The sequence below is a fragment of the Gorilla gorilla genome, chromosome 11 (genome assembly GCF_029281585.2).
Source record: "Gorilla gorilla gorilla isolate KB3781 chromosome 11, NHGRI_mGorGor1-v2.1_pri, whole genome shotgun sequence".
In the NCBI taxonomy this organism is placed as follows: Eukaryota; Metazoa; Chordata; class Mammalia; order Primates; family Hominidae; genus Gorilla; species Gorilla gorilla.
In genome coordinates, this window is record NC_073235.2 from 40,812,535 (window position 1) to 40,832,802 (window position 20,268).

General features: G+C 37.9%; 1 protein-coding gene and 1 long non-coding RNA gene across 2 annotated transcripts in view; both read right to left on the reverse strand.

Moving 5' to 3' along the window:
• LOC129532063 (uncharacterized) overlaps window positions 1-20,268 on the reverse strand; it is a 431,493-nt gene that overhangs the window by 208,963 nt on the left and 202,262 nt on the right. Inside the window, exon 4 of the long non-coding RNA XR_010129563.1 lies at window positions 20,094-20,170. This is a non-coding gene — a long non-coding RNA (uncharacterized lncRNA). The remainder of the gene's footprint in view (window positions 1-20,093; window positions 20,171-20,268) is intronic.
• On the reverse strand, window positions 8,325-9,290 carry LOC115933773 (14-3-3 protein epsilon-like). The gene has a single exon (XM_055380091.2). The coding sequence runs from the start codon at window positions 9,185-9,187 to the stop codon at window positions 8,486-8,488; it is 702 nt and encodes a 233-aa protein (XP_055236066.2). The 5' UTR covers window positions 9,188-9,290; the 3' UTR covers window positions 8,325-8,485.

Genomic DNA, 20,268 nt, shown 5'->3' on the forward strand with positions numbered 1-20,268 from the left:
AGATATTGAACAAAACATTACAATGTTGTCAATGTAATTAGCAAGAAGAGGAAACCCTTACATCTAAAACACTGGTTTTCAACCATAGCTCTACATAGAAAGATCACTCAGGAAGCTTTAAAAGAATATCTAAGCTGAGAATTCAACCCCAGGGTTTTGCCTGGACTAAGAACTCAAGCATCATTATTCTTAAGAAGATCTCCAGGTGAATCTCATGTGTATCAAGGTTTGAAAAGCATTCAGCTTTGCAACTCAAACTGTGGTCCATGGTCCAGATGCATCATATCACCAGGAAACTTGTTAGAACGGCAGAATCTCAGGCTCCATCCCAGACCCACTGAACCAGAACCAGCATTTTTAACAAGACCCCCAGGTGATTGCTATATGCATTAAGGCATGAAACACTGGTTTAAAGAGTTTGTGATTAATTCCTCTCTTCTGAGGCATCTGTGCCCCTAATATGAAGTAATAGCACACACATTATCTATCACAGCCTGAGTGTGGTGTGATGTGCCCAGGGCATCTTTGGTTTGTCATGAAACATTTTTTGTGGTTTGTTCAATGCCTGAGAAGAGTTCTCTGGGCATATAAAAATACTCCTATTAAAGATGTTTCTTTGGTTTCTAAACCAAAGAGGCATATAGTAATATGGTCCCATAGCCATTTGGGGGTGATTTTAAATAGAAAATTAGAGGGTTTCTTTACAAACCTTACATGCAACTTGTAAGTCAAGGAATGTGTCTGGTATTTATCTCTATCTGGTAGTGCACTCAATTGTGTACTACCCAAGGATCAAGGTACTAACTAAGGCTAAGTTGTTGATTTCACTAGCTCTTTTAGTCATGCTTATATTTATAGTAACCATGGAAGCAAAATATTATTATGCCAATTTTTTCATAAGAAAACGGAGGTCCAGAGGATTACATTGCCTAAAGTCATTCAACTAATAGATGGCTAAGCAATAATTAATTCAAACTAAGCCACTGAGACCCCAAAGATCAAAATCTTTTCACTACTCCAACTAGATTGCTTTTATTCTGTAAGTTTTAGTGAAGCATCACATATATCCCCTCCTTTATACATCCTCTAAAATGTATAAAACGTTCCCTGTCTTCCTATGAATATATGATAATTGATCATAACTTTTCCAAACTATCTCTTGTCATCTGCTGTCATGCCAAATACCCTGCACTTGATCCCAAGGTGTCATTCATCTAATTAAAATGCTTATTTTTGGAATAGTCAATTTTGAGTGTTAATAAACTATAGGCAAATTTGATGAGATATGGCATATTTTGGAATCAGATAAAGAACATTTATATGCCATTTCTGGTTCTTTCCTTATCTCTACCAAATTAATTCCATTACAAGCCTTGTCTGGCTACAGAATATTGAACTTTGGTTGTCTGTGTCTGTTTATAAATTAAAAGTATGACTTTAGAGTTTTCACATTATTCTGTACTTGATGTATATACGAAGAAAGCAGCAAAATTAAAGTAATAAAGCCTGTCTTTAAAAGGCATTTAGTTACTGTAGTTCTCTTTGGTGGAAAATGACCTTGGCTGCCTCTTTCATGCATCCTTGCATTTGGCTTAGGATGCATAATTCATACAGCAATCAATTAGCTGACTGTAGAGCCTGCAACAAGAGGGAATATTTCATATAAATCATTGCTGGCTAAATTGCTGAGACAATTAATAAAGTAGGAAATCTGTGGACATTAATTTGTAGGCAACACAAGTTCATCAAAAGCAAATCAGTTTCCTACATATCTTGGAAAGAAATTGCACACAAAGAAAACACCAGATATCTTTTAGTCACCATTTATTAGGAAGGGTTTGATCAAGATTATATCATTTGTTGTTTTTATGAATGTGAACAAGTGCCTAACAAGTGGCTCATTATGTTAGGTGGCTCATATATTTATTTGGCTTAGGGTACTCAATCAACAATGCCTTTGTATGAATTAAAATACAGCAATCAAATAAGTGTCCCTGCTTATGTGGCATCTGTAATCTAGCACAGGGATCCTGAAAGTTAAATCTCTTGGAGGCCATGAGGGTTCACAGGGTGGCCAGTACATTTCTCCAAAATGCAAATCATCTCAGCATTCATTACTTGAGCTTCCAACGCTATTTCATCAATTACTTTTATGTGAATTCCACACAATCTCAATAACTTCAATTTGCCTGTTTCATAGAAAGAAGTTTGCTTTTGACATGTATGCTGTCCTTTTTTATTTTTAAGATATTGCTAAAAAATATTTTCAAATCACATTAAGAACACAACAACATCTTTATAAATGACTGATTGCTCAGAGATGTCACATATGTGTTATTTTTATTAAATGAGAAATAAATGTAGTGGCCTTCATATACAGGTAAATGGTTATAATTTGGCTACACATCAGAGTCACTGGAAGAACTTTTAAAACTTAGCTATGCCTGAGCCCCATCTCCTGGAGCTATTCATTCAATTAGTCTAGTCTAAGGCCGAGCAGTATTTTTTTAACTCCCAAGTTGAGTTGAATGTGCAGGCGAGTTTGGGGGACACATTTATTGATTGCATGGTATTGTATAGTGCAATGTGTCTCAAACTTGAAGCTGCATACAAGTCACCTGCAATGTCTTGTTTACTTTTGGATTTTTATTCAGCAGGCTCAGGGTTAGAGCTGTGTGTCCACAACTCTAACTTTGGTTAACTTGAACTTTGGTTGTCTGTGTCATTCTGATTTTGCAGTAGGTGCTCCTGCTACTACCAGGCCACTCCATACCTGTTTGCAGGCTACTCTGACAGGCCTGGTGACTGCCTCCTTTCCTTTGGCTCCCTTGTCTTTCATCCCAAGAGTATGCACCCTTCACCCACATGGTTTCTCTATTTCCCCTAAGTCAGTGGTTGCTTAGGCTGCCCGAAGCACTGGCCCTCATTCACATTACCTCCTCCCTACCGCAGAAAAGAGCTAGAAGTTTTTTTTTTTTTTTTTCTTTAAACAGAAGGCCTCTGGGCTTGGGTTACCATGCACACTAAAGTAGAGTACTGAAAATGAAGATTAAATGATGCACTTGTACTGAAGGCTGATATTCTCCCAGCATTCCTCTTCCTTCATCAGCTACTCTAGTACTGGCAGCCAAGTCTTTACCCTGTAGGCAGGATGCTGGATGCATCTTCTCTGGGAAGCAGCACAAGAGAAAAGACCTAAAGAGATGAATATAAGGGGCTGCCCCAAAAAGCAACTAACCCGGATTTTCCTGCAGTGAATCTACAATCACCCAGTCCCACCTACCTGTTTATAGCTTCCTACAGCCTTTCCCACTACTCTTAAATCACAGGTTACAAAAGGATGGAGGGAGTCTTCTCATAAGAAAGGTAAAAATTTTAATTTTAAAAACAAAAACAAAAATGAAAAAAAAAACCAATTTGGAAGCAATAGACCATACGAAGAGGAAAAAAATTTAAACAAAATTAAACTATTATCAATATTCCCAGAGATGGATATGACACCCAAATAACAGGAAACAAGAGCAAAAATGGACAAATGGGACTAAACCAAAACAAAAAATGTTGTGTAGCAAAAGAAACAATCAAAGCGAAAAGGCAACCTAGAGAAAGGGGAAAAATATTTGCAAACTGTATCTGATAAGGGGTTAATATGTAAAATATATAAAGAACTCCTACAAACAAATAGCATGAAGAACAAATGACACAAGTTTTAAAATGGGCAATAGACTCACAGACTTGCAGAGTCATTTCTCCAAAGAAGACATACAAATGGCCAACAGGTATATGAAAAGATGCTCAACATCACTAATCATCAGAGAAATATAAATCAAAAACACAGGGAGATATCACCTCATACCTACTAGGGCAGCTATTATCAGAAAAACAAACTAGCAAATATTGGCAGGAATGTGGTGTAATTAGAATCCTTGTGAACTGCTGGCATGAGTGTCAAATGCTACAGCCACTGTGAAAAACAATAAATAATTTCCACAAAAATTTAAAAATAGAGTAGTCCTATGATCCAGCAATCCCACTTGTGGTATATATCCAAATCAATTGAAAATAGGATCTCAAAGAGATATTAGCATCCCCATGTTTTTTGTAGCATTATTCACAATAGCCAATAGGTAGAAACAACCTAAATGTCCATTGACGGATGAATGGATTAAGAAAATAATACAACAAATTATTATTCAGCCTTAACAGTGAAGGAAGTCCTGTTATAGGCTACAACACAGATGATCCTTGAAGACATAATGCTAAGTGAAATGAGCCAGTAGCAGAAGGACAAATACAGCTGATTCCATTTATATGAAGTCTAAAGTATTCAAACTCATAGAAAAAAAGTAAAATGGTGGTTGCCAGAGGCTGGGAAGAGGGAGAAATGAGGAGTTGCTATTTGTAATGGATAATTTTATGTGTCAGCTTGAGTGAGCCACAGAGTGCCCAAGCCTGGCCACTGTCAGACTGGAACTTATATCCTCAGTTCTCCTGGCTCTCAAGCTTGTAGGATGCAGATCTTGGGACTTGTCAGCCTTCATAATCATGTGAGCCAACTTCTTTTCATAGATCTCTTTATGTATATCTGTCATTTGGTGCTGTTTCTCTGGAGAATACCAACTAATATGCAATTTAATGTGTACAGAGTTTCAGTCATGCAAGATGAAAACCTTCTGGAGATCTAGAATGTTCAGACAGTTAACACTACTGTATACTGAAAAATTTGTTAAGAGGGTAAATTCCATGCTATGTGATTTTTCCACAAGAAAAAAAAATCTCAGAAAGATACAAAAAGATGTAGTAATCATGAAATAGGAATGGTTGGTTTTATTTTTTAAAGAAATACAGGGGTTAGAAAATAAAACCAAGGACATTTCTCAGGAAATAGAGCAAAATATGAAGAAGACAAAAGAGAAAGGATAAAAAAAATTAGAGGATCAGTTAGATAAGTCTAATATCTTACTAACTGGCATTCCAGAAGAGAAAACAATGATAGAAATGATGATATTATCTAAAAAATAGAAAATTTCCAGAACTAACTGACTTATGTTTCCAAATAGAAAATATACTCCAAGTGCCCCACCCCTAGTATTATGAATGAAAATAGGCTCATGCCAAGAGAACCATCATGAAATTTCAGAACACTGGGCAAAGAGGAGACTCCAAGCTTGCAGGGGATGGTGCAGAGGGGGGAAATGATATATAAATATTCAGGGTTGGGCACAGTGGCTCACATCTGTAATCCCACCACTGTGGGAGGCTGAGGCAGGAGATCACCTGAGGTCAGAAGTTCTAGACCAACCTGGGCAACATGGTGAAACTCTGCCTCTACTAAAAATACAAAAATTAGCTGGGCGTGGTGGTATGTGCCTGTAGTCCCAGCTACTCAGGAGGCTGAGGCAACAGAATCATTTGAACCCAGAAGGCGGGGGTTGCAGTGAGCCAAGAACATGCCACTGCACTCCAGATTGGGCAACAGAACAAGACTCCATCTCAGAAAAAATAAAATAAAATGAATTTTCAACTTGAATCAAGAAAGTAGCCATATTCCTTTCCCTTGCTAACAAAAACACAACTTTATATCAAATGACTTTGGACTTCTAAACAGTTTCATTAGAAGCAGGATAATGATAGAAAAATGCTACAAAAATTACAAAGAAAAATGTTTTCCAGTTGCATTAGCTTTCCATGGCTGTTGCAACAGAAGTATGCTCAACAAGTTGAGTATCCCCAATCCAAAAATCCAAAATCCAACATGCTCCAAACTTTGAAACTTTTTGAGCACTGATATGATGCTCAAAGGTCATGCTTAAAGGGAATTCTCATTGAAGTATCTCATATTTTTTATTTTCAGATTAGGAATATTCAACCAGTATGTATATTCAAATATTCCAAAATTTGAAAAAATCCCACATCCAAAACACTCCTAATCCCAGGGATTTCAAATAAGGGATACTCAACCTATAGCACAAACTGGGCGGCTTAAAACACCAGAAATTTATTCTTTAATAGTTCTGGAGCCCAGAGGTCTGAAATAAATTGCAGGGCTATGCTCCCCCCAGGGAAAATCTGTTTCTTGCTACTTTCAGCTTCTGGTGGCTGCCCATATTCCTTGGCTTGTGGCTACATCCATCCAATCTCTGCCTCTGTGGTCACGTTGTTTTCTCCTCTTCTGTCTGCATCAAATGTCCCTCTGCCTCTCTCTTATAGGGATTATGTGATTGCATTTAGGGACCACCATTACAATCCAGGGTAATCTCCCCATCTCAAGAGCCTTCACTTAATCACATCTACAAAGACCTTTCCCTTATAAGGCACTATCTTCAGGTTCTAGGGATTAGGATCTGATATATTTGGGTGGTCACTAGTCAGTCTACAACATCAGCTAAGCTCTCAATGGTAAAGATACGAGTATTTCTAATCTGCCAGTCTCAAAGATATTTGCTTCCTAATCACTCTTCTCAGGAAACTTCACAAGGATGGGTTCCATTTAGCAAGAAAGAGAAACACCAGGGATACAGAAACAGCAAATCCAACACAAAGGGAGGTGACAGGATTTCCAGTATACAGTAAGAGCGAGGGCCAGAATAAGTTTTGTGTACCAGCCAGGACAACCAGTCCAGATGCGTGCTCTGGAGAAGGCATCTGAACAAGTTGGAGCTAATAGAAAACAGGAGATTGATGACTAGCAGAGAGTTTGGGGTATAATACATACATAACTTCAAGTAAAATAACTAATACAAAATTGGTATTATCCATAAGCATTGGCAAAAATGAAGGGAAATTTTCCTACCACAATCCTAAGTAGATGTTCAAAATAAAGTCTAACTCACCCCAGCATATTGTATGTTCTTTTTAATCAAATAGATAGCATTGGTATATAAGAAGTAAACACTGCAATTATTAGCTCCTTCTCCTAGAAATAATACAAAATGCGTAACTGAGACAAAGACTATGTAAGAAGTGAATAATCATAGTACCCATGGTTTTTTTCATCAATGAAACCAGTAAAAATATAGAGTAAATTGATATTTCTGACTGCTTTTTACAAAGTTTGAATATTCTAAGATAAGAAAGTAGACAAAGGAGACAAAGAGAAATTTAGATGAACACACAGATAAAGCAGGGAAGTCTCTCCTAGTTTGCCACATGTAGGAAATAAATACTGATGTCTTCAATATTTCTTTTATATATATATATTTATTATACTTGAAGTTCTAGGGTACATGTGCACAACGTGCAGGTTTGTTACATATGTACACATGCGCCATGTTGGTGTGCTGCACCCATTAACTCGTCATTTACATTAGGTATATCTCCTAATGCTATCCCTCCCCACTCCCCCCATGCCATGACAGGCCCTGGTGTGTGATGTTCCCCTTCCTGTGTCCAAGTGTTCTCATTGTTCAATTCCCACCTATGAGTGAGAACATGCAGTGTTTGGTTTTTTGTCCTTGCGATAGTTTGCTGAGAATGATGGTTTCCAGCTTCATCCATGTCCCAGAAAGGACATGAACTCATCCTTTTTTATGGCTGCATAGTATTCCATGGTGTATATGTGCCACATTTTCTTTGTTTTTTTTTTTGGCATTTTTAATTTAGGTTTTATTTAAGTTTAATGCTAATTCCATGCTATGTTTCAGTAAGAACAATAAAGATTCTGTATCTGTGGTTCCAGTCAGATATCCAGGAGTAAAAATTAGCTTCAAGTTACACATACTGAATAAAAGAGGTTGAGTGAGCGAAGGAGGGGAGGAATGAGGGGAAGGAGGAAGCGGAAGGGGGGGAGGAGAAGAAACATAGAATTGAACAGGCATGCAGGCATTTCCATACCACCTTCAACGCTAACCTGCTTCAGTGGGAGAGTAAAGTAGGCAAGAATGAGCAGCCATGGATGGTTGAACTGTCATTGGCACCATGCTTTTCAGCAACATTTCAGCATAGTGTGAAACATTTTTTACAGCAAAACCATTACAACTCCCTCCCCAAACGACCTTTAACCATCTCAGGCTAACACCCAATTACTTTCAAACATTGGTATAAAATACAGTTTAAACAATTAGAAAAATGAAAACTGATACCACTTATGCCTCTATAGTGTGATTAACCTCTCTTAGATACTTGCATTACCTAGAAGTCTAATGGCTTTCAAATGTAATTTCCATTTCTAATGGTGATCTTGCCACATCTGACATGGAGACAACACAGTAATGCTGAAAAAGCCTCCATGCAGTCCTATTAGTGTCTTAAAGAACCTAAAAGCTGGGACCAGTAAAATCCACAGAAATTCACTCTTGCCTTTAAGAACTTTTGAAAACTGTTAAAAAAAAAAAAAAAAAAAAAAAAAAAACAGGGAAGGAACCTAAATTCTGAGACCAAATGTAAAAGTCAGATTTGGTGGTTCTCAGTGACAATGGGGAGTTTCCAAGGGGTGGGATGGGGAGGAGGGGGTGGTCAGAGATGGTTTCTCTTGTTGGTTTATGTCTCACTGATTTTCGTCTTCCACGTCCTGCAGCGCTTCTTTATTCTGCTCTTCACCATCACCCTGCATATCTGAAATCCATAGTGTCAGATTATCACGTAACAACTGCATGATAAGTTTAGAGTCCTTATAGCTTTCTTCACTCAGCGTATCCAGTTCTACAATTGCATCATCGAAAGCTGCTTTTGCCAACCTGCAAGCACGGTCAGGGGAATTAAGAATTTCGTAGTAGAATATGGAAAAATTGAGAGCAAGACCTAAGCGAATAGGGTGCGCTGGTGGAAGTTCTGTCATTGCAATATCACTAGCAGCTTTATAAGCCACTATGCTGTTCTTCGCAGCCTCCTTCCTGTCATTTCCTGTGGCAAATTCTGCCAGATACCTGTGGTAGTCCCCTTTCATTTTATAATAGAAAACCTTGGACTCGCCAGTGTTAGCTGCTGCAATCAGATGTTTGTCCAGTATATCCAGAATGTCACAACAGATTAACTTTAGCTCAGTCTCAACCATTTGCTGATATTCCCGAATCATTTCTAGTTTGTCTTCTCCTCCCTTGTTTTCTTCTTTCTGTTCAATGCTGCTGATTATTCTCCAGGAGGTTCTTCTAGCTCCAATCACATTCTTATATGCAACAGATAGGAGGTTTCTTTCTTCAACTGTCAGCTCCACATCCATCCCTGCTACTTTCTTCATTGACTCCACCATTTCGTCGTATCGTTCAGCCTGCTCGGCCAGCTTCGCCTGGTACACCAGATCCTCTCGATCATCCACAGCTGCAGTGGCTCCGGAAGGGTCTGCGTGACGGATGGAAGCGGATAGTGTCTCTGACTCTCTCAGCCTCTCACTCCGCATCCATGCCTATATGCCACATTTTCTTAATCCAGTCTGTCATTGTTGGACATTTGGGTTGGTTCCAAGTCTTTGCTATTGTGAGTAGTGCTGCAATAAACACACGTGTGCATGTGTCTTTATAGCAGCATGATTTATATTTCTTTGGGTATATACCCAGTAATTGGATAGCTGGGTCAAATGGTATTTCTAGTTCTAGATCCCTGAGGAATCGCCACACTGACTTCCACAATGGTTGAATTAGTTTACAGTCCCACCAACAGTTTAAAAGTGTTCCTATTTCTCCACATCCTCTCCAGCACCTGTTGTTTCCTGACTTTTTAATGATCACCATTCTAACTGGTATGAGATGATATCTCATTGCGGTTTTGATTTGCATTTCTCTGATGGCCAGTGATGATGAGCATTTTTTCATGTGTCTGTTGGTTGCATAAATGTCTTCTTTTGAGAAGGGTCTGTTCATATCCTTCGGCCACTTGTTGATGGGGTTGTTTGTTTTTTTTCTTGCAAATTTGTTTGAGTTCTTTGTAGATTCTGGATATTAGCCCTTTGTCAGATGAGTAGATTGCAAAAATTTTCTCCCATTCTCTAGGTTGCCTGTTCACTCTGATGGTAGTTTCTTTTGCTGTGCAGAAGCTCTTCAGTTTAATTAGATCCCATTTGTCAATTTTGGCTTTTGTTGCCATTGCTTTTGGTGTTTTAGACATGAAGTCCTTGCCCATGCCTATGTCCTGAGTGGTATTGCCTAGGTTTTCGTCTAGGGTTTTTATTGTTTTAGGTCTAACATTTAAGTCTTTAATCCATCTTGAATTAATTTTTGTATAAGGTGTAAGGAAGGGATCCAGTTTCAGCTTTCTACATATGGCTAGCCAGTTTTCCCAGCATCATTTGTTAAATAGGGAATCCTTTCCCCATTTCTTGTTTTTGTCAGGTTTGTCAAAGATCAGATGGTGGTAGATGTGTGGTATTATTTCTGAGGGCTCTGTTCTGTTCCATTGGTCTATATCTCTGTTTTGGAAGCAGTACCATGCTGCTTTGGTTACTGTAGCCTTGTAGTATAGTTTGAAGTCAGGTAGTGTGATGCCTCCAGCTTTGTTCTTTTGGCTTAGGATTGACTTGGCAATGCAGGCTCTTTTTTCTTTCCATACGAACTTTAAAGTAGTTTTCTCCAATTCTGTGAAGAAAGTCATTGGTAGCTTGATGCGGATGGCATTGAATCTATAAATTACCTTGGGCGGTATGGCCATTTTCACGATATTGATTCTTCCTATCCATGAGCATGGGATGTTCTTCCATTTGTTTGTGTCCTCTTTTATTTCTTTGAGCAGTGGTTTGTAGTTCTCCTTGAAGAGGTCCTTCACATCCCTTGTAAGTTGGATTCCTAGGTATTTTATTCTCTTTGAAGCAAAACTACCATCAGAGAATACTATAAACACCTCTATGCAAATAAACTAGAAAATCTAGAAGAAATGGATAAATTCCTTGACACATACACCCTCCCAATACTAAACCAGGAAGAAGTTGAATCTCTTAATAGACCAATAACAGTTTCTGAAATTGAGGCAATAATTAATAGCTTACCAAGCAAAAAAAGTCCAGGACCAGACGGATTCACAGTTGAATTCTACCAGAGGTACAAGGAGGAGCTGGTACCATTCCTTCTGAAACTATTCCAATCAATAGAAAAAGAGGGAATCCTCCCTAACTCATTTTATGAGGCCAGCATCATCCTGATACCAAAGCCTGGCAGAGGCACAACAAAAAAAGAGAATTTTAGATCAATATCCCTGATGAACATCAATGTAAAAATCCTCAATAAAATACTGGCAAACCGAATCCAGCAGCACATCAAAAAACTTATCCACCATGATCAAGTGGGCTTCATTCCTGGGATACAAGGCTGGTTCAACATATGCAAATCAATAAACGTAATCCAGCATATAAACAGAACCAGACAAAAACCACACGATTATCTCAATAGATGCAGAAAAGGCCTTCGACAAAATTCAACAGCCCTTCATGCTAAAAACTCTCAATAAATTAGGTATTGATGGGACGTATCTCAAAATAATAAGAGCTATTTATGACAAACCCACAGCCAATATCATACTGAAAGGGCAAAAACTGGAAGCATTCCCTTTGAAAACTGGCACAAGACAGGGATGCCCTCTCTCACCACTCTTATTCAACATAGTGTTGGAAGTTCTGGCCAGGGCAATCAGGCAGGAGAAAGAAATAAAGGGTATACAATTAGGAAAAGAGGAAGTCAAATTGTCCGTGTTTGCAGATGACATGATTGTATATCTAGAAAACCCCATTGTCTCAGCCCAAAATCTCCCTAAGATGATAAGCCACTTCAGCAAAGTCTCAGGATACAAAATCAATGTGCAAAAATCACAAGCATTCTTATACACCAATAACAGACAAACAGAGAGCCAAATCATGAGTGAACTCCCATTCACAATTGATGTCTTCAATATTTCTTACTGCCCCTTGCCTTGCTATCCTCTTTCAAGACTCTCCGTTAAGGAGCAATGCTTTTTTGACAACGGTGGGGGTTGAAAGATGTGAAACAGTTAAAGCAAAACTGCCACTACTCCTGCTGACCCACTCCGCAAAATCCCTAAATTCAGAAAGTGCATTCAATCCAGGCCACGATAGCTCATTTCTAATATTTCACTTTCCCTTAAGAGAAATATGTATCAAAAGAAAATGAATCTAGCCTTTTGACTAAAGCTGCCTTCACTGACACTGAGAGTTTGTATTGCCTCTCTTTTGGTGCCCCAGAGATTTCAATATGCAGCGTTCCACATTAAGAATCAGAATGAATGAGAGGAACACCTTCTTTTATTTGTTTTCTTTTGCTTGTAAAGCAAAAGAAGAGTGATTGTGAAAATGGAAATGGAGAGGAGAAACAGAGGGATGACTCACCTGCAGACATGTTCCTGAGGGAGGTCATCTGGAGGAAAAATTCATATGGGTGTTGTGGATCTGGAAATGGACTCGTTTAAACTCTCAGTGTGCATGGTACACCTTCTTGCACATCCAAGGACCCATGTACCTCAGCTGGAAGCTTGGTGGTTTGGAGAAAGTTCCTGGTTCAACAAAGGTTAGGAAGCGGGGAGGTTTCAAGACCTGGAAGTGGAATCTAGACTACAGGGAGCCGGGAAAGAGTAGAAGGAGAGGAAGCTGGGAGTAGACAGTTGCAAAACCCTCTCAGTTCTCTTAGGCCATACTAGGAATGTTGGTCTTTATCCTAAATCAGTGGGAATCCCTTGAAGTAAATAAAGGTAGAACAAGATCAGATTGACATCTTAAAACAGAATAAAATATGGACTTCATTAGGAAGTACAGGCAGAAGGGAATAATTAAGAGGCTTTTAATTATGGGAGTCAGTCCAGGGAAGAATAGTGGAAGTGGTAATGGAGAGAATCAGACAGGCTTAACAGATATTTAGAGAATATAATTGATAGAAATGGATGAATTATTGGATATTGGAAAGATGAAGACGAAGGTGTCCAAAAACGATTTCTGGGTTTCTAGTTTGCAGGTCTCGAGAACTTTTCATTATTATTATTTTTTTTTCTGAAAAACCTATAATTGATATAATGGGAAATAAAAAATAAATTTTTAAAAAGAAACAAAAATCTTCAAAAATAGTATCTGTAATTTAATATCATGTTTACAATGTGATCACAGATAAGATAATAAAATAATTTTTAAATGAGAAGACTGATATTTGATAACCTGCAAAATGTATTTTTAAAAAACCAGGTGTTACACTCTAAGTATCTTGCTTTTGAAATATAACATTGGCGACTAGTTGTGGCGGCTCACGCCTGTAATCCCAGCACTTTGGGAGGCTGAGGGCGGTGGATCACTTGAGGTCAGGAGTTCGAGACCAGCCTGGCCAACATGGTGAAATCCTGTCTCTACTAAAATACAAAAATTAGCTTGACGTGGTGGCACGTGCCTGTAATAACAGCTACTCGGGAGGCTGAGGCAGGAGAATCGCTTGAACCCGGGAGGCAGAGGTTGCAGTGAGCTGAGATTGCAGCACTGAACTCCAGCCTGGGTGACAGAGTGAGACTCCATCTCAAAAAATTTAAAATTTAAAATATAAAACTCAAAAGCAAGATAACATTGGCTATATCTCAAATGGCACCAATGCCATTATCCTTCCACTACAACCCTCACAGCAAGACCATTTCTTCAGTGAATAGTAGGCCTCCCAGCGTAAAAAATCAGCTCTGAATGCATAGAGAAAGTAACTAAATTCAACATCAGTGTTATTTTTTGACCTATGCAACTGTCACCATATGAAACTGAAAATAATATGTATCATCAAATTCTCTACTTTCTTGCATAGTTCATGTGATCCAAAGAATCAAATACCACATTGCTGAAAACACACCATCAATTCTCATGTGGTTATTTTGCAAATCAGTTTCTTTTTCTCTACTTTTACGTAACACATACAATTTTCATATAGTTGAAATGAACTGTGCAGAGGAATAGGTAAATGCCAGCAGGCATCTAAATATTGTAGCATCTGTTATATTTTACACTCTGTAATCACAAATTTTATAAGGCTTCATTGCATTTGAGGCTGGATTCTTCACAAATTATTGAAGATTGATAGCTGTAGTAATTGTCATTACACTTATATTTTATTATATCGAATTACATAAACTTCTACCTTTTTTGTGATATTTTTCTAGATAACAATTCATGATGTCTGCTTTATATTTTCTTGTAAATGTGTAAAATTTATATGATGTGAAATTAGCATCTTCCAATTAAGGTATCCCAAATTTGGAGAGTGTGTGTATGTGTGTGTGTGTGTGTGTATGTGTGTATGTGCACATGTGCTAGTATATGTGTGCCCAGATTTGAACATGTGTGTGCATGAGTGCATGTATGTAGCATTGCTAATTATGAAAAAGCCTTTTCTAGATAATTTAAAACAATGCCTTTCTTTTAAGTTTTAGACCTCTAAGTTAACATGATCTTCTTCTCTCTTTTTAACCACTTATTAGAGTTCATCTCATCTGCTTACTTTCAAGGCTAACAGTTATTAAGCATCTACTGTGCACTTGGTACTATTCTAGTATTACTATGGAAATAAACTCTTGTAAAACCTCATTTAACTTAAAAAAGACCCATACGTGATAGGTAAAATTAACCTCATTTTATAGACAAGGAGAAGTCTCAGAGAAAGCTACTAACTTTGCCCAGTGCTATTTAATCAGGTCTCTAACATTGGTCTACCTCAGGGCCACTGCATCTAGTCGCCCATGTTGTGTACTGCACAACTCCAGGAATGCCACTCACAGAGCCTATTATATATATGGCACCCTTGGAGCTTTCCAGTGCTACAACCCTATATCTGTCTTGAAAATCTAATATATTTTTTACTGCACTATTTTACCACCTCACTAACTCATTCATATTAAAGTAGCAGGAGTAGAATATAGTTGGGTAAAAAAAATAAGAAGAGTCAAGTTTCACATTGCACTTCTTGAAAACACCACAAATGTTTCTCCATAATTATTTTACATTATTCAATCCTTAAAGCAACAACTCTCTCATATTTCCATTCTTATACAAAAAAGTAATTTATGATCATGTGTAAATAGCCTAAGTACAAGCTAAACTATCATTATGGACTGCCTTCATATACTATGTACTGTGAAAGTTTTTATTATGACGGCATGAACAAACTAGCCTGAAATGATCTTTTGACACTCAGAATGAGTCATGTATTGATACGCAGGCTGGCACTCATTTGAGCAGGAAGTATGCCTCCCAAGCATCTTAATCTACTTATAAACTTCTACCTTAATTCAAAATTGTACATCTCTAAATGATTATACTGTACATAAAGTATGCTTTCCAAAGAAAAGACGTATTAAAATAGTGAACATCTGCAGAGACATGGTTAAATGAGCAAAGACAATTTGAAAGCATTTGATGTCCTAATTCCTAGCAAGTTGACAGACAATGCCCCAAAACTCTCTATCGGATCCAGAATAAACTAATAAGCTAATCAGAGCATAACAAGCCTTTGCTAAGTGATTTCATAAGAGAACTGTAAGTATGTTTAAGCAGCACTCATGGGCATTTCTCACTAAACTTGCAAACTCATTCTGAGAAATATTGTTAAATATTGTAAATCCATGGCGTATACTATTCTCACTAGTGATTAGGGCTCTAGGGTACAGAGTAAAATAAAGAGGTATATAATTTCCCCCTGTGAACTCACAAACAATGAAGTTCTTTCTAAGTGTCTCCTCAAAACTTCTGATCTTTAAGCTGTAGCATTGAGGTTCCATTTACCTAGTTATTAATGAGGACTCTTCAGGGACTTATGACCATGAACAATTTGGTCATAGCTCTCTTAAAATGTTAAAAGTTATTTTCTTAGGAAAAATCCTTTAGTTCAAGAATTTGTTGAATATCAAGTTTATGAGGCAAATCTAGAAAATTCTGTAGGAATACGGCAATTTGCTAATCAAAGTTATTATGTCATGCCTAAGGGAGCTTGTAATTCATGAAGCTGTCAGGATTCATAGCAATCAGTAAACAGAAAATTATTCTCATAAATAAATATTAATAATTAAGAAATATAAAAAGTGGTTTTCAAAATATCTAGTGACTGCACAAGCATTTGAGTTACTTTCATCTCCTTTGAGTGTTTTATTTCTCTTACGAGAATTATAAGCTGTATCAGTATCATGACCAAATATAAGAAAACCTTCTAGATCAAATTAACAATAGCAGATATAGTCTATTTCTGTATAGACAAAATAAGAATCACAGTAGAACAATTCTAAATAAATTATGGCTCTCTGTGTTCTCTAAATTAATAGAATGAAAATTTAAAAAAATTTAGAAAAACCTATCAAGATATTCCAATCCCCCTCCTCCTCTTCCTTTTTCTTCTTTCATTTTAGTTTTAAATTCAAGTTATAATCCAAGAAGAAATATGTATTTCTTGCTGTCCATTTTCATGCTGCTGATAAAGACATACCTTAGAGTGGGCAATTTACACAAGAAAGACATAAGATTTGGACTTACAGTTCCACATGGCCGAGGCCTCACAATCATGGTGGAAAGCAAGGAGGAGCAAGTCACATCTATGTGGATGGCAGCAGGCAAAGAGAGAGCTTGTGTAGGAAAACTCCCCCTTATAATAACCACCAGATCTCGTGAGACTTACTCACTATCATGAAAGCAGCATGGGAAAGACCTGCCTGCATGATTCAATTACCTCCCACCAGGTCACTCCCACAAGACGTGGGAATTTAAGATGAGATTTGTGTGGGGACATAGCCAAAACATATCAAAATATAAACCTTTTTTCCCTCTACAATTATATAGAACTTAATTTCATAGCTTTTTTACATTTTAATTATTCAAAACTCAGAAAGGTAAAAAGGTATTAAGACCTTTTTGCTGTTAATAAATTAGTAAATATTGCAGTTTTCAAACTTTTTCTTTATGTGTATTCTTCCTTATTTAAGGAAAGAGGAGAAAAATAGATCATATCATGTGAGAAAGAAAGAAAGAAAGAAAAAAAAAACCCTAAACCTCTCCCTAAACATGAAAGTTTTCTTCAAAAGATAGAAAACTCTCTTAGAAGTATATTCAAGCAGTCACAGTCAGAGTTGTGTCCACTTCTTCCCACTGGTACTTTATACAATATGTCTCTTTGAATTCTCTAAAATGATTCTAATGTTATTATTTCTCAATGTTCTACCTTTGAATCATCAGAGAGCCTTTTCATCTAAACTATTTCATGACTGCAAATATTTAGAGAGTAAATTCATTTCAAGCCCATGGATATCACTTTTCATGCCGAAAAATCATCCAAAGCATGTCCACGTTAATTTATTTTCCTGTTTTTGACACAAGGTGCCCATCTCTATGAGGAAACTTGACTAATGACCAATTTACAGAGTTTATGCTGTGAACAGCCCATACCGCCTTTATATTTTGCCTCTTTCCAAAGGATGGAAGAATCTAAAAAAATAACCCATCGTAGAGACAAGTACATTTTATAGCAGAAAGATATACCTCACCGGTATTAAAAATCATGTCTAAAACCTGTAACTTTGTTCCATCTGGTGAAACAACCTTACATTCTTCTCCACAGGCCAGTGATCACTTTGCTGCAAGCTCGGGAAGGATATTTCTCACGAATGTGATAAACTTTCTCTTCACTATTGACTCTTGTCTCTCTCCCTTATCTGATAAAGCACAGAGAGGCTTCCTTAACCTATACATACACATAAATGAACATGTCCATATGGTTTGCAGGGAGAACTAGGCAATTTGGATGCACCTGAAATACAGACCAATTCAGCATGTCCAATATTCATTCCAATAACGTCATATTCTCATCATTGCACCAACTTCCCTTTCCAAAAACCTTTTACTGTTATTAGTGTTACCATCTTATCAACCAGAGAGTGAGCACCACAGGGAGGAGGTAGCATGTTTACTGTGTTCACCACTGGAATCCCAGCACTCAGCACAGAACACTGTTGCCTTACACACAGATGATCCTCAACAAAGTATTGAACGGCAGACCAATTTTCCTAGTCACTGAGACTTAAAACCTTATCAACATAGCAGTCAAGGTTAGATAGCAAGACTAGTGACCCTACCATCAAAAGGCCTGGTTTCTATTTTAGAGTCTAACATTATATAAATGCTTGACTTCAGGCAAACTGCTTACCCTCAATAGAGCTGAAAATTTGGGGCATAGGAGAATGAAGGCAGTCAAGCAACTAAATAGTTCATCAAGAAAATTAATTCATTGAAATATTCAAAAATATTCATTGACTATAAGATTTATTCTCTTCCTAAATGCTCCATATATAGGCAATAAGTCAATATAGTTTACCTTCAAAATGTTATTTGTATCTATCTGTTTTTCCCTGTTCCTGTTGCTAATCTCCTGAGAGCTGCCTTGTACCACCTCAGGTGTGAATTAACAAATTCTCCATAGCATAGCAGAAGAATTTTCCTTAAGCTTCTTTAGGCATGATGATTTTGCAATGCTAGCATGCACAAGAACCTGGGATGCTTGTTATAAAGACCCATTCCCAAGACACATCTCCACAGACTTTGATGGGGCATGCCCAGGATTCTCCAGCTGCAGCAGGTAGTCTGCAGAGGACATCCTGATAAACTTCTTTTTTTTTTTTTTTTTTTTTTTTTGAGATGCCGTCTCGCTCTTTTGCCCAGTCCAGAGTGCAGTGGCACAATCTTGGCTCACTGCAACTTCCACCTCCTGGGTTTCAAGCGATTTTTCTGTCTCAGCCTCACGAGTAGCTGGGATTAGAGGTGTGCGCCACCATGCCTGGCTGATTTTTGTATTGTTAGTAGAGGTGAGGTTTCACTATATTGACCAGGCTGGTCTCGAACTCCTGTTCTCAGGTGATCCACCTGCCCTGACCTTCCGAAGTGCTGGGATTACAGGCGTGAGCCACCGCGCCAGACACGGAGAAGTTTCTTGACTGCAGTGACTAGTAAATAGGCTTAAAAAGGCACCCTCAAAAATATGAATATTTATAATCAAATTGTGTGTATGTACATTACGTGATGAAGCCTCCGTTAAAAATTCCTAAACTACCAAATTTGAAGAACTTCCAGGTTGGTGAACACATCCCTGTGCTGGGATGCACACATCCCTGTGCTGGGATGCACACATCCCTGTGCTGGGATGCACACATCCCTGTGCTGGGATGCACACATCCCTGTGCTGGGATGCACACATCCCTGTGCTGGGATGCACACATCCCTGTGCTGGGATGCACACATCCCTGTGCTGGGATGCACACATCCCAGGGGGCACTGCAACTCCACAGTGACAGAAGCTCCTGAACATGAGACTCTTCCAGACCTCACACCATGTGTCTCTTCACTTGACTGCTCATCTGTTTCCTTTCTCATTTCCTTTATAAAACTAGTAAACATCAGCAAATATTGAGTTTTGTGAGTCCTTTCAATAAATTATTGAACTTTGATGGGGGAAAGGTTGTGAGAATTCTTGGCTTTGTAGCCAAGTTGGACAGAAGTGTGGATACCCTAGGAGTTCATTATTTGCTACTCGGGTCTGAAGGGCCTTGTAGGACAGCCCTTAAACCGGTAGTTAATGTCAGAATTGAATTAAATTATAGAACATCAAATTGACATCCAGAGAGTTGGGAAATGGTGACTGCAGGGGGGAAAATCCCTATACATTGGGTGTGAGAGGTGTTGTGAATAGAGAAACAGTTTTCCTTTCATTATATTGCCCCCTACTACTAGAATGAGTGCTTCTAGAACACTTCTATGTGGAAGAATAGAAATAAAACATCCAGAACATGTTGGAAAAACAGGAGTCAGCATGTGACAAGGAGAGGGAAAGAGGTTCTATGAGAGAAATAGCCCACAAGCAATTATTTCTCATGTTCCAAATGACACCTGAAACTCTTGCGAGAAAATCTATTAAGACCGAAAGTGTGTCACTATGCAACAAAGCAGCAGTAACACATAGCACAGGAAATATCCTCTCACAAGCAAAATGCAAAATAAGCTGACAGCAACATGTAAGCTGGTAAGAATATATATTTGACAAGGATCATAGAAGCTACAGCAATTTGAATACATTTTTTCAATCACTTACAGATATTTTAAGGAGCCACATCCTATAGAATCCCAGCTTTTCAGTTACAGTAATCAAAGGAGCAAAATATTCTCGAGTGCCTACCTAATATCTGCAGAATGATGGGTCAGGCGCCGTGGAGGAAGAAGAACCAAACAATCTGCTTTGCAGGAGTTTACTATCTGAAGAAAAAATTATAAAAGTCAGAATGTTTAAAAAATATAAAAGCACACTTAATGGTAAGCAATATACTAACACACAGCACTGTGTAGTGACATAC